The sequence below is a fragment of the Hyperoodon ampullatus genome, assembly GCF_949752795.1.
Source record: "Hyperoodon ampullatus genome assembly, chromosome: 5".
NCBI lineage: Eukaryota > Metazoa > Chordata > Mammalia > Artiodactyla > Ziphiidae > Hyperoodon > Hyperoodon ampullatus.
This window is the reverse complement of record NC_136918.1, coordinates 47312872-47327726: the sequence shown is the minus strand read 5'-3', so window position 1 is coordinate 47327726 and position 14855 is coordinate 47312872. Positions and strand designations below refer to the sequence as shown.

General features: G+C 46.2%; 1 protein-coding gene across 1 annotated transcript in view; it reads right to left on the bottom strand.

Annotated features, from left to right (window-relative positions):
* Positions 1 to 537: 537 nt before the first annotated feature.
* MCF2L2 (MCF.2 cell line derived transforming sequence-like 2) overlaps positions 538 to 14855 on the bottom strand; it is a gene marked incomplete at both ends in the record, with an annotated part of 227958 nt that continues 213640 nt past the window's right edge. Inside the window, 4 exons of the mRNA XM_079705223.1 lie at positions 538 to 649; positions 1418 to 1524; positions 1899 to 1987; positions 5089 to 5133. Coding sequence (XP_079561349.1) covers positions 538 to 649; positions 1418 to 1524; positions 1899 to 1987; positions 5089 to 5133 — 353 coding nt within the window. The remainder of the gene's footprint in view (positions 650 to 1417; positions 1525 to 1898; positions 1988 to 5088; positions 5134 to 14855) is intronic.

Below are 14855 nucleotides of genomic sequence, written 5' to 3'. Positions count from 1 at the left end.
ATAACTAGGGGAAAAACCCCAAAATAACGACAGCTATTTTATTCTGAAAATAAAGGAATTCAAAAACTTCCAGTGAGTTTTTACTATTCAAATAAGTAACTGTAAAAATAAGTAACTCAAAAATAACTAAATAATAAATAACTAAAAATAGAATAACCATGAAAATAAATAACTCAGATATTAACAATTGTAAAGACAGATAATTAAAAATGAATAATTCTAAAGCTAATTTGGAAATACATAACTATTAAAACAAAGTAACTATAAATAACTGAAAATAAATAACTCAAAAACTAAGTAACTTTAAAGACAAAATAATTACAAACAGGTAACTTTAAAGCTATAAGATTAAATAACTAGAAAACTAAAAACAAATGAAAATTAACTAATAAAACTAAAAATAAATAACCGAAGATAACTGAAGCTAAAAAATTAACGAGTCTAAACGTAAGAAGTTAACCTGTAACCAACCCTCGCTAAAAGGAAACAATCCTGGAACAAAGTAACACAAGTATCACATTAACATTCTTGTGGGGATTAAGGGAGGCGAACACAGGGCTGCCATGTGGAGTCTGAGCAGCTCTGATCAGAGGTTCTCAACCTAGCTCCCCACTCCCACCCCAGCAGAAATTTGGCAATGTCTGAAGGCATTTTTGATTGTCATAATTTGGGTGAGTGGGTGGGGGGTGTTACAGGCATCTAGTGGGTAGAGGCCAGAGATGCTCCCAAACATCCTACAAGGCACAAGGAGTACCAACAGAGAAGTATCCAGCCCGCAAAGTCAAAAGTGCCGACATTGAGAAACCCTGCGCTCAGCTCTCCAACACTGGATTATGCTAACCTCCAAAAGGCGCGTCTGCCGAGCAGCTCGAGGTTCTCCGCGGGGTCCGCAACCAAGCCGGCTGCGCTCGCGCAGGCGTGCCTCTAACGGCGCAAGGTTCTCCACGGGCTCTGCGCCAAGTCCCTGCGCAAGCGGGGCTGCACCGGGAGGGGTGGACTCCGCGGGCGGACGGGGACCGCTCCTTAGGCTCCGGCAAGATGGTCCTGTTGCCCCCGGGCAGGGCAGCGGATCCCCAGGCTCCAAGGCCCCTTTGCTGCTTCTGCTTAAGGGCGGGCTGGCCTCCGCATCCACAGCAGCGGCTCCCGGGAATGCAGGCGGCTGGGGAGGCTGGGTTGTCTGGGATGAGTGTCGGTTGTCTGGGATGAGTGTCAGTTCTCTGCGGAGGGCGGCCTCAGGCCCCCTTCCCGCGCCCGCACTGCCTCTGGTCGAAAACCAGTCTCCCCACTGGGGGCGAGCAAGCCAGCGGACATCCCAGGGCTCTCCTCAGTTTTGTTTGTGGCCCTGAAATTCCAAGAAGAAATTCAGAGGAGCAGGGGCTAACAAGTTCGCCTACTTTTCTTTCCGTTTCACACTCACGTGTCCTCCTCTTCGCCGCCCTCTTTCTCTCCCTGGATGCTTTCTCCCGTTTCCTGAACAGACTTGGAGGTTTCACAACTGTCGTCCAACTGGCAAAGCCCCGACAGCTAGAAGGGAAGGGACAGGGGTGTAATGCTGCGGTTGGGTGGGGGGCGGGTCCGGTCCACACGGCGATTCCCGCTGGCAGGGCGGGGCCGCCCCAGCTTTCCTATGGGGCCACTCAGGTCCTCAGCAAGAGACCCTAATTTTGTCCAGAAACCAGGGGAACGCTAGGGAGGCGGGGATGCGGGGCCTGCTGGGCTGGGGGTCTGAGCCACTTTGCAGATCCAGTGACCTCAGCTTCCTGGATTAGGCCGAGTCCTTAATGGGTGAGAATCATGTAAAGGAGGGAGAGGGAAGGAGGAGAGGAAGAGGGGGCAGGAGAAGCTGATGAACAGGAATGAGGGAAAATATGAAAGAGGTAAGAAGGAAAGAAATTTACACTCAGAGCACTGCTCTCCTTTTCCGTATCTTCTGGACCTTCACAACTGTCAAAGTTTTCCATGGAGATAAACTCCCTGCTGGAGCAACCTTGGGGAAAGAAAAGGAAGAATTTGGCCGGCCGTGGGGGAGAGGGCGTGGGAGGACAGGCCACGCGGCCTATGGCAGGACGGAACGGGCAGCACCGGTCTCCAGGAACCCATTCTCGCCATCTCTCCCTCCTCTCCCAGGACTGCACTGCTTCACCTGGGCCGAGAGGAGGGGGGCTGTGATCTCCAGGTTCCCTTTTCCAGCTCAAAATTCTGTAACTGTGAGAAGACATGTCCACATGGTGTTCACAGTCCTACCTCCTTGTCCTCCAAGAAAACAGTCATTGTCTTTTTGTGCTTGACGACCTTCCTGCCTTCCCTCCTTCCCGCCCTCCTTTCTTCCTTACCTCCTTCTCTCCCCTGATTACTGCCCATTTCCCATTTCCTTGGCAGCCTCTGCCAAAAGTCACTGCTCTCCCCGTGGGAAAATCAGAGGGATGAATACATCGTGCCTCTCTCGCCAATGAATTGATTAATTAACCAGTCAGCCACACCATTGTGCACCTGTCACGTGCCAGGGCTGTTAAAGACACTGGGGGGAACAGCAACGCCCACCAAATTCCGACCCTGCTCTGTGCCTGCTAGGATGTCAGTTATTTGTCACAAGTTAAGCCTCACACAACTGTAAGGACCTTAGCCCCATTTTACAGATGAGAAACTGAAATGAGAGAGAAAAATCACCGGGCTAAGTTCCCTTGGCCTGTAAACACTGCAGTTGAAATCTACACATTTCTACTTTTTTTTTTTGGTGCCGTGCCAATCAGCTTGTGGGATCTTAGTTCCCCGACCAGAGACTGAATCCAGAGATTGAACCCAGGCCCTCGCAGTGAGAGTGCGGAGTCCTAACCACTGGACCGCTGGGGAATTCCCTACACATTCCTACTCTAAAGAGGGGATCTCTGTCCCCACAACGCTCCCAAGTCAGCTTAGGGAGGTGAGCATCTGCAGAAAGATCTTGATCTGAGGGAGCCCCAGGTTGAGCGTCAGCTGAGTCCAGTCCATCCCGCAGGAATCTGAGCGCAGAAGAGAGTTTCAGTTCCGGTGAGAATTCAGGGGGGAGGGGCCTTGTGGGGGCGCAGGAGCGGAGCGGAAGTAGCCTGCAGTTGGGGTGGGGGGCACAGTATCTGCGGGAGCAGGCATCCAGCAAGAGGGAGCTCCCGACCTGCCGCTCAGAGCCCCCCCCAGCTGCGTTCGGGGCCCGGGGTCCTCCCCGGAGCAGGGCCGTGAGGGCTGTGCGAGCACGACGGGGAGCAGCCGGGCAGCCGCTTCCTGGAGGCCTCCAGAGACGCCGCCCGACGACGCAGGGGCAAAGCCTGGTTTAACTCCTGCTCCTGGGACGTGGTGGGGCGAGCGGAGGGAGCGCGGAGGAGAAAGTGGCTCTGGGAGGCTCCTCCCACCGCCCTCCTCCAGGTGTGACTGCGGGGCACCCGCAGTAACCCCCAGAGACGCCTCTTTAGGGCGGCCATCCGCGTGGGTCCCCTTGGACCAGGAGCAGACAGTGAGGACGGAGGGATGGCGGTCTTGCTGGAAAGCTCTTAGGGAGGAACAGAGCAGGAGCGGTTGTGCCCTTGACCAGCCCCTGCATGGATAGAAGAGCTGCGTCTGCAGGGGCCGTGGCCTCAGTGCCCCAGGCAATGCCCGGTGCCAGGGGCCCCAGGGCCGCCCGCTGGGAGGAGCCCGGGGTGGTAGCGGGGCTGGGCGGCAACCTGGAAACTAAAAGGCGTGAGGACAAGGTCCAGCCATTCCTCGAGGTAAGTGAAATGATGACCTGGTGCTGGGGCTGCTTTCCCCTCTCTCCTGTGGACCCTGCAGGCTGGGGAGTGTGCGGGGGCCTCAGCCGGCAAGGGCTGGCACAGAGGGGCCCTCGCACACTTGGCCACGCGTCGACTGCATTATTTCAGGGTCATCCAGGCCATCATCCCCTGCCTCCAGGTACGGATTTGCCTGGGCGGGCAAGAGGACCAATCCTCCGAGCACAGTCAAGACCCAGACGTCACTTCCCTGCTGGGGACCGGCGGTGCACATGGGTTCCACGGCTCCTGGTACCACAGGTGAGGGTAGGGGCCGCCTGGGGCCCCACAGGCCTCCAGTTTAGTCTAGGGCAGGGTTTTCCACACTCAGAGTGTGACCCAGGGAAGGGCAAAGTTTACATCCCAACGCAGTGTACACACAGAAATACATTCACAGAATTAAAACCAACGTTTGTGGAACCATATTGTGCTTACAGTGTGTGATGTCCTCATCTATTCTGTTCTGTTCTTTCTAGTCTATTCGTTTCTTCTGTTCTTTTATTCTGTTCTATTCTATCCTGGAGACAGAGGAGGAGAGGGGCTGTGGGAGGCGGCGGGGTCACCCACAGTCTCCTCACAGGACCCTTCGAGGGAGAGTTTCTTCCGAGGCAAACTGCATCTGCCCTGGGTGAGCCCTCATGTGTCTCCCCCATGGGCCCCGGGCTCTTGGCAGCAGAGACAACACCCTGTTCACCCAGTATCCCTCATGGCTCCTGGAAGAAACCCAGAATTCTTAGAACCCGCAAGCCTTGGAGAACGTCCCTCAGTCAAAGCCCCCCAGTTGTGCAGGGGAGGAAAGTGCAGCTCACAGCAGTCTTTTGCTGTATCTTTGTCATTTCCATATTTAATCCCTGCCTCCTGGATTCACTGGCCATGGACTCTGTGGTACTAAAAGTCTTAGGTACTAAGTCTTAGGTTTTATGGAGGTGGCAGCACTGAGGGGGCCCCAGATTCTGGGTCTGGCAGGTCATAGGCACCTGAGTGAATGAGAGGCCCATTGCCTGGGGTAGGAGCAGGGGCTTTGGAGTCAGTCAGACCTGAGTGCAGTTTTGACTTTGTCTCTCACTCACTGGCTGTGTGATCTTGGGTAAGCCACTTAACCTCTCTGAGCATCAGTTTCCTTGTTTCTAAAATGGGGATAATAATACCTATTTTGCAGTGTTGATGCAATGATTAGCAAAAATGTTTGTAAAGTAAAATGGAATTTGATAAATAACACTCATTATTATTATTGTTAATAGTAATTATGATAATACTAAAGAGAAGGTCTCAGAACCGCTCTGGGAACTCCAAGTGTGCTATTATTACTCACATTTTGGGGATATTTGTCTGCCATTTTCTTCATCCTCATAAACATCTGGGGGAAGAAACATTATAAAATTAAAAAATGACTTTAACGGGAAGCAGAGTGCACACACGCACGTGCACACACACACACACAGCAGAAAAAGCAAACTGAACATACAGACCCTTGACAAATAGTTAATTTGATTACAGCAAAATTTCAAGTGATAGTTGCATTCTTGGAAAATGAGCAGAATGACCCTGGTACCAGCCCAGGTCCAGCAGTGTGTTGGGAAGGTATACCCTGAGTCTCTGGGGCACTCCCAGTCCATGTAGAGAATAAGCGTAAAGAGTGTTGGTGGAGAAGGACAGGAAGAATAGGAAAGGTGGGCCGTGAAAATTCATGCTGATAAGGACAGGGTGTATTCTCTTTTTCCTCAGTGGATGATCTTCATAGCATACACCACATAAATCCTAAAATATTTAGGGAATTTAGTTTTATTTAGCACCTAGTGTTTAAAATCCTGATCTTTTTTTGCTTAAAAAATGAAATTTAGGGACTTCCCTGGTGGCGCAGTGGTTAAGAACCTGCCTGCCAATGCAGGGGACACGGGTTTGAGCCCTGGTCCAGGAAGATCCCACATGCCGCGGAACAACTAAGCCTGTGCGCCACGACTATTGAGCCTGCGCTCTAGAGCCCACGAGCCACAACTACTGAGCCCACGTGCCACAACTACTGAAGCCCACACGCCTAGAGCCCATGCTCCGCAACAAGAGAAGCCACCACAACTAGAGAAAGCCCGCGCGTGCAGCAACAAAGACCCAAGCGCAGCCATAAATAAATAAATAAATTTATTTTAAAAATGATATTAACAAGTGAGCCCATTAGTGAGTTTAAACTATCGTCTTCAGAATACATGTTTCTGGTAAACTATAGACTTTGAAGATAAAATTGTGGATTTTCCCTTGATGTCCAATAGGTGGCACAAAGGGACAACTGTAGATCCTGATAGCTCGGAGACAGCTCTTAGCCTATAGATTTCAAAGGGGCAAACTATTTCTATTTTCTTTCAAACTAGAGTTTCCTTTGTTCCTCTTTTCCTTTAAAAGAACTATCTCTATTATGTGAACTAAAGTACATCATTTTCACCTGGGGTTGGGGGAATGGAGAAGTAATGCGTTAAGCCCCCGGGGCTTTCCTTCCCTTCCCTGGAGGAACAGACATGGCTAACTAGTTGCTATTTAATATGCTAGCAGCAATCTAGGCACCAGCCTAAGAACTTCATCTAATTCTCACAGCAAGACTATACAGTATTGCTTCCATTTTGTAAAATAATTGATGAAAAGAATTTAAGCACAAAGAAGTTAAGTAATTCATCCAGAGAGATGGAGCTGAAGTCTGTAAGCCCTCAGCGCTTTGGCCCTTAACTGTGTGCTATGCTGCTGAGTTCTTTCTCTGCCTTCTAGGAGTCAGCCAGTGGGCTCACGTTCTACCTAATTCATCCCAGTAGCTCTCCAGAGCTCACGACAGGTGAGATCTCCAGGATGCTTCCACAGGTACTAGGCTGAATTAGGATCTTTTGCTTGGTGCCCCAGAGTGTAAACTTGGATGTCTAGGCTGGTCTATATTTGAAGTGTCCATTTCCTTTGCATACCTGTCTCTGGCCAAGAGGAAAGGAATCACTCCTAAACATTCAATTAGTTGCTTTCAGATTCCACATATTCTCACAGCACTTTTTTTTTTTTTTTTTTTTAGTGAATTTTTTGTTGTCAAAGTCCCTGCCAGCTTCTAGAGCAGTCTGAGCTTGCCATCTTAGACTTCCAGGGCTGCTAGGAGCTGGGGTCAAAGAAACTTCACAATTGGGAAACGATCACCTAGCCCAGCAACCAGCTGCCCTCTGATGTGTCTAGCTGGTTTTAGCCAAAGCCTTGCCCATTTCATCAGAGATTTAATGAGAATTTTTCCATAAGACTAAAATATAAAGCCCCCCAGGCAAAGGAAATAGTTGTCACGCCTGAGGAAGTCACTGATCCTGATCATCATGAGGCGGTCAGGCTGCTACCTAATAGAGGCAGAGAAGAACGCATCTGGTGATCCACTGGGACGTCTCCCAGTACTCCCCTGCCCCGCTGTAACTGTAAATGGGCAAGCAAAAGAACAATAGCTAGACAAGAGTCTGGGACACCCACTATGCATGCCACCAGCAGAAGTGCCAGATGAGGGGGAAGGGGATATAGAATGAGTGGGAGGGAGATGATGACTTAAAGGTACAACCTAAGTGCAACTGCAGCAGCAGGTGGCAGACATAGATTTAAGTTAAGTAGGACACTTACTATGTCCACTGGTGGAAATGTCCCCCTTGGGAACCAAGACCTCCAGACCCACTGAGGCTGAAGTTGCAGGAATGGGAGGACAGATTCCCTATGTGGGTCACTAGTAGTGTGATAATGAATAAGGTCACAACTCTTTCAACCTTTTGGCTCCCAGATTCATATTTTCTGCTTACTGGGGTCCTGGTGCCATAAAGTGGCCATTGGTTTAAGGTATATACTGCATCCTAAGGTTAGCACCCCAACCCCTCAGTCTCAGGTCCAAACTGCTGCTCACCCTTGCCTTCAAGAGGCTATTCCATGGCTCTATCAGGTTGGCAGCTTCTGAATACGTGGTAGGACCAGTGGGTTGGTCCTGTAGTCATACGCCCATGGCTGTTCCTCTTTTGCCACAGAGTGAGTCTCCCAATCAAAACAATGTTCTATCCTTGGACAGTGTTGCAGACTGAGGCACTGAAGGCAGGAAAGGCACATGTGTCAATCCCGTACAGGGTGAATCACTGTACTTTCCAGCTTGGAGGATCTGATGAAATCAACTATTCTCTTCAAGGAATAGTATCCAACTGAGGGCTCCGCATGGATCTCTGTGCTGGCAGGTTGGACAGTCAACAGTGGCAGTATCTAGATTGGTCTTGACGACAGGGAGCCCATGCTGCTAGGCCTGTGCACAGCCTCCCATTCTGTTGCCAAAGCTTCTCCATTTATGAGCCCATTGTGCACATACTGGGTTGCCAAGGAAGAAGCTGGCTGACACCTCCTGGCCAAGTCATCTAGTCAGCTTGGTTCTTTGGTAACTTCTCTGCAATGGATGTTCTCTGGGGGGCATTAAAGTGTAGCACAAAGATCTTTACATTTTGAGCTCATGTCCATAGGTCTATGTGCCTCTTCCCCAGTCATTATGTTGTAATTTGATGCTGGTTATTGTTCTAGAAGGGGATTGGGAAGGGGGTGGGGATGTATCCTGAGGAGGGCAAGCATTGTCTTATACAGTAAGTCCCCTACATACGAACGAGTTTCATTCTGAGAGTATGTTCATAAGTCCAATTTGTTCGTAAGTCCAACAAAGTTAGCCTAGGTACGCAACTAACACAATCGGCTATATAGTACTGTACTGTAGTAGGTTTATAATACTTTCCACACAAATAATACATAAAAAACAAACACAAAAAATAAAGAAAACATTTTAAATCTTACAGTACAGTACCTTGAAAGTACAGTAGTACAGCACAACAGCTGGCATACAGGGGCTGGCACTGAGTGAGCAGGCAAAAAGAGCTACTGCCTGGAGGAGGGAGAGGAGGTGGGAGATGGTAGAGCTGAAGGATCGTCAGCGATAGGAGACGGAGGGCAAGCTGCAGTTTCACTCACACCTGACGTTGATGGCACAGGGTCTGGTTCCTTGCTGGATTCAATTCTATCTACCCTCTTAAAAAAACAGGTCCAGTGATGTCTGGGTAGTAGCTCTTTTTTTCTCATCATAGATGACACGGTAGCACTGGATTGCATTCTGAACGGCTGCCGCAACCTTCGTGTACCATTCTACATTCGGGTCCTTTGCCTCAAAAACTAACAGATAAAGAAAATCCCCTTGCCATTTCCTGTGTCGTGAATCTCTTCGGTTCTTCAGTTACTTCTTCTTCCTCTTGTCGCTCCACTCTCTCAATTATTTTCACTTTTGTCTCCATTGTTATCGCTTGGCGCTTCTTAGCAGTACCAACTACATCACTGCTGCTTTTACACTTGCTTCCAGACATCCTGGGCTAGAAATAAAGATACTGTACTACTGTACTGTATACAGTACTGTACAGTAAAATACACAAAAGCACAACCACTTGTAGAGGATGCACGCACGTGACAATGTACGCCAGACACACGAACTGACGTGATTGGACACGCAAACGCACTTTTGCATCTTTGAAAGTTTGCAACTTGATTGTTTGTATGTAGGGGACTTATTGTATGTCTCATCTGAGATTTCTGCATACTCTTGCGGGGAGGAGAAGGGCCAATCTTTCAACAAGGGGGAGTGGGCCACTTCTGCCAGCCCAGGGGAACAAGGGCATGTACCCAGATATCCTCCAGTTTTAGGGTCCTATATCTTCCCTGTCAGGGCCTGACTTGCCTGCTTCATCTGTTGGCACTAGGGGCCCAAAATAATAAGGCAGCAGACTTGCCTAGGCGAGAATTCATCCTTTTCTCAAGTACTGCCCTCTGCTGTAGGCAATGAGGGGCTGAACACTGGAAAGGAAGCCCTCTGGTTCTCACACTGTGCTTTAAGTTGGCGATTAATCTGAGGCTGTCACTTCACTCACCTCAATGCATCAGTGGTGCTTAACAATAACCACCCAGTTCCATGTTCCTGATAGTTAATATTTTCCCTAAACCTCTCAAATGCTAGAGACATTGCACCAGCTGGTGCATCCCTGTCTGCCTGTATCTGATCCCAGGTCACCACCAGGGAAGGTCTTAGCAATTGAACTGCTACATAGGCCAGGTACCAGCACTTCCAACATTCCACCTACCACTAGCAATGGGGTCCTCACTGCCATTTGTCCAGCAAGTGACCCAACACCAGAATCCCATCCTTTCTAGGACCTCTCTGGGTACTAACTGTCTTAGGTCAGGTTTCCCAGAAGCAGATTGTACAAGCGAGTTAAGGAGAAAGGGCTTTCAGTTGAAATGTGAAAGGCAATGAGGGCAGAAGACAGAGCAAGGAAGAAGCCAGGTGCAGACGAGGGTTCAGCCAAGGTCCAGCATCTGGCTGATCCCCTGAGAAATGCTGGAATATGGATGGCACCACAAGTGTCCCATCTTGAGGTAGAAGGGCTGGCTTTTGTACCAGCCAGCCAAGCTGCCCTTGAGGGAGGCCATAAGCTCTTAGGCATTTCTTGGCTGGATGACTCTGGTCAGCTGAAGATCGAAACTGACTGATAAAAAGGATCTGGATGAGGTCTCAACAGCCTCTACTATACTACCATGTGTGAGTTATTTATTTATTTTATTTTAAAATATTATTTTATTTTTTAAACATCTTTACTGGAGTATAATTGCTTTACAATGTTGTGTTAGTTTCTGCTATATAACAAAGTGAATCAGCTATACGTATACATATATCCCCATATCTCTTCCCTCTTGTGTCTCCCTCCCACCCTCCCTATCCCACCCCTGTAGGTGGTCACAAAGCACCACGCTGATCTCCCTGTGCTGTGCGGCTGCTTCCCACTAGCTATCTATTTTACATTGGTAGTGTACATATGTCCATGCCACTCTCTCACTTCATCCCAGCTTACCCTTCACCCTCCCCGTGTCCTCATGTCCATTCTCTACGTCTGCGTCTGTATTCCTGTCCTGCCCCTAGGTTCATCAGAACCTTTTTTTTTTTTTTTTAGATTCCATATATATGTGTTAGCATACGGTATTTGTTTTTCTCTTTCTGACTTACTTCACTCTGTATGACAGACTCTAGGTCCAACCACCTCGCTACAAATAACTCAATTTTGTTTCTTTTTATGGCTGAGTAATATTCCATTGCATATATCTGTCACATCTTCTTTATCCATTCATCTGCCAATGGACACCTAGGTTGCTTCCATGTCCTGGCTATTGTAAATAGTGCTGCAAAGAACATTGTGGTACATGACTCTTTTTGAATTACTGTTTTCTCAAGGTATATGCCCAGTAGTGAGATTGCTGGGTCATATGGTAGTTCTATTTTTAGTTTTTTAAGGAACCTCCATACTGTTCTCCACAGTGGCTGTATCAGTTTGCATTCCCACCAACAGTGCAAGAGGGTTGCCTTTTCTCCACACCCTCTCCAGCATTTATTGTTTGTAGATTTTTTGATGATGGCCATTCTGATTGGTGTGAGGTGATACCTCATTGTAGTTTTGATTTGCATTTCTCTAATGATTAATGATGTTGTACGGGTTTTGATAGATACAAAATGTCATGCATCCACCATTATATCATACAGAATAGTTTCACTACTCTAAAAATCTCCTGTGCTCCACCTACTCATTTCCCATCCCCTACCCTTAACCCCTGATAACTACTGATCTTTTTATTATCTCTATAGTTTCTCTTTTCCAGAATGTTATATTTGAAATCATACAGTATGTAACCTTTTCAGGTTGGCTTATTTCATTTAGCAATATGCATTTAAGTTTCCTCCATGTCTTTTTATGGCTTGATAGCTCATTTTCTTTTATTGCTGAATAATATCCCATTGTATGGATGTACTACAGTTTGCAAGTCATTTAGGTAAATACCAAGGAGTATGATTGCTGGACCATCTGGTAAGATTATCTTTAGCTTTGTGAGAATCTGCCAAACTGTCTGTACTAGTTTGCATTCTTGTCAGCAATGAGAGTTCCTGTTGCTCCATATCCTCACCAGGATTTGGTATTTTCAGTGTCCTATACTACATTTACAATGTAACTCTCAGTTTTTTTGAGGTATCAGCCAATCTTTTGAAGAGCTGACTGGTTTTTGTGAACTTAACTAGTGAAAAAGTCACGAAAGCTCACATCGACCTAACAGTTACTCCCATGTTGTCTTTCTGTCTCCTGAAAGCAGCCTGCTTTCCTAGCATTGAAGGTGTGTGCATGCATGTGTGCACACAAACAGATACACACAGACACACATAAACATATATGGATACAGTCTACAACCAAGCCTAGACTAGGATACCAGTAACTAAATGTCAGCTATTCCTCTGTTCACCTCATGCCTTTGAGTCTGATGACCTTGAATTAGCTGGACAGAGACAGAAGGAAGAAAAGAAGGCACCTGGATAATCCACATCTTTATGTTTTGGGTAAAGGAGGAGTTATAACTTTATCAACTGGCTCATATCTGCAAATTTGTAGATTGTACCAATGTTGGCTCTTCTGTCCTCAAGCAAAGGGTCTTTTAAAGGTCTCTTCAAGGGATTCTTGGAACATGAAAAAGGAGTTAAACACCTCAAGAACAAAACATATTTTATGATACAAGGTGGATAAGTCCAATGTTCTAATAGTCCTTGATAATCTGAAGAGTCACTATTAAGTGGGAAGCTAAGATATGACTTGATCAGAGACAGTATCAGGGGATAAAGCCAATTATTTAATTTTATTTATTTATTTATTTATTTTTGTGGTATGCGGGCCTCTCACTGTTGTGGCCTCTCCCGTTGCGGAGCACAGGCTCCGGACGCACAGGATCAGTGGCCATGGCTCACGGGCCTAGCCTCTCCGCGGCATGTGGGATCTTCCCGGATCGGGGCACGAACCCGTGTTCCCTGCATCGGCAGGCGGACTCTCAACCACTGTGCCACCAGGGAAGCCCAAGCCAATTATTTAAGAGATGAAAATATTGTTTATCTTTTCTTAAAAACATTTTTCACAAGCCAATTACGTCTCCATAGGAAAACAAGACAAATATTTTATATCTCACAGAGATTTTGCTACATAAAAGAACAGGTCTTATCATGCAAAGAAAATTTAGGAACTATATTTCATGAACTCTCACCAGCCAAAATTTTTCTCAAGGCTTACTTTTCCTGGTCTGTACTAAGAAGAAAATAGGTAATTTTTCATTTTTCAAATATACAATTTTATAACACACATACACACCCTAATTGAGAATAACAGCCTTATTAAATGGCATTGCCATTAGTATTTGTTAACCAGTACTAAAAATTCAATTTCTTAATTAATTAATTCTTATTGAGTTAAGAAATTCAATTTCTTAATTTTCATAATTTCATAAGAAATTATGAAAATTTCTTTAAAAAATTTTCCACATAATTAAGAAAATTTTGTCATATCCTGTCATATTTTGTCATAAAAAATTATTTGTCATATCCTGCTCATTAGCATCCAAGGCTCTAGAAGTCTGAAGAGGAAACATATACTAGTTAGCCTTGTGCTGGAGTAGGGGGTGGTCTGTGTATGTTTTCTTAATGACAAGGAATTTGTAGTTTATAGGTGCTCAAGAAATGTATTTTGAACTAAAATTCCTTTCAGAGCCCTTTTCCAAATAAAGTGTATACCTGAAGACATACTGCATGTCGCACCAAACTAATCACATGATAATCTAAAACCAAAGTCAAATACTAAATTCCCAATACTTTGATTATGGGCAGTGGTAAAAGCATAATCTTTTGGAAAAGATTATCTTTAAATAGTCAAGGAAAGAAAAGATGACAACCAAAACAGCACATTCAAGCCCCATAAACACATAATCTATTATGTCATTAAAATACAAAATATAAAAATGCCTCCACATTTGTTTTTCTTTTTGATCCCACGCCCAATTCTGCCTACCAGAAAACTGACACACAAAGAAGTTAGAGCTGAAATCTTGTGAGGAAACCCCTGATCAAGTGCTCCTAACCTTTCCAAGGAAAGCTCTGGGAGGAGATGAAGTCAATAAACCATGGATAGAGCAAGAAATACAGTGCCACCATCCAATGTGTTTATTCCAAAGCAGGGACATTCTGGCAATGCTCTTAGCCTACAACCATTTCCTTAAGAGGACAGCTCTTCCAAAGAGGAAGTTACTTCGCAATGTGAAACATTTGCCCTTCATTTTAATTCTGGCCTAACTGGATCTATGCAAATGAATAGCAGGAAGTTGATTTTATACCTTTCTTCTTACTCACATAATTAAGGAAGGGCTGAGAATCCAGCAATGTCTTCCTCAGCTTCTAAACAGCTGGTATCATCCCATTGCTTTCATGCCCCACTCTCCCATCGGATCCTACCTTTAATCTGACATGTGCTAGGGACTGAGACTTCCTTGCTACTGGTAGCTCTTTCCATATTTTCAATCCAGGGTGCAAATTCCCTTCATTGCCTTTGTTTTACAGAAATATACATGACCTCACTACACTAGTTCTGTACTAGTTGAAGTGGTGCTGGCTCACACCAGATTATCCCCAGCTAAAGCCTTATGGACCTGCTTCCTCCTCCTCCTCTACCTGTGGTATAGAATTGCCCCAGCTCTCTGGTGACATTCAGCAAAGGAATGTTCAAGGGATACCACCTGCTGGATTATACAGTTAACACCTAACTGGCTGCAAATCTGAGGTGAGGAGATGGAATCCCCTTTCATTGTCTCAAAAGCTGTTTCAAGTGCTCAACAAATAAGCACTTGCTAGGCACTGGAGGTCTGAGATGAATAAGATGTGCCCTGAGCTAAACCTCATCACCTCCTAGCTCTGCTTGCAGAGTGGTCTGCTAGCCTGATGTGATTATTCAACCAGTTTTTAAATTTTTTATTCACTAAATATTTACTGACCACTTACATGAGTGCCAGGCCCTTGTATAATATGAGGCCCGTGGGAAGCTAAAACTAATAAGACAACCTCTATGCCCTAGAGGAAATTCATGGTCTAATGGGGAGGAAAACTTAAACACATCATAAAATTATAATACAGCACATTAAATGCTGTGATAGGGTACTCCTTAAGGGAGTGGGTAC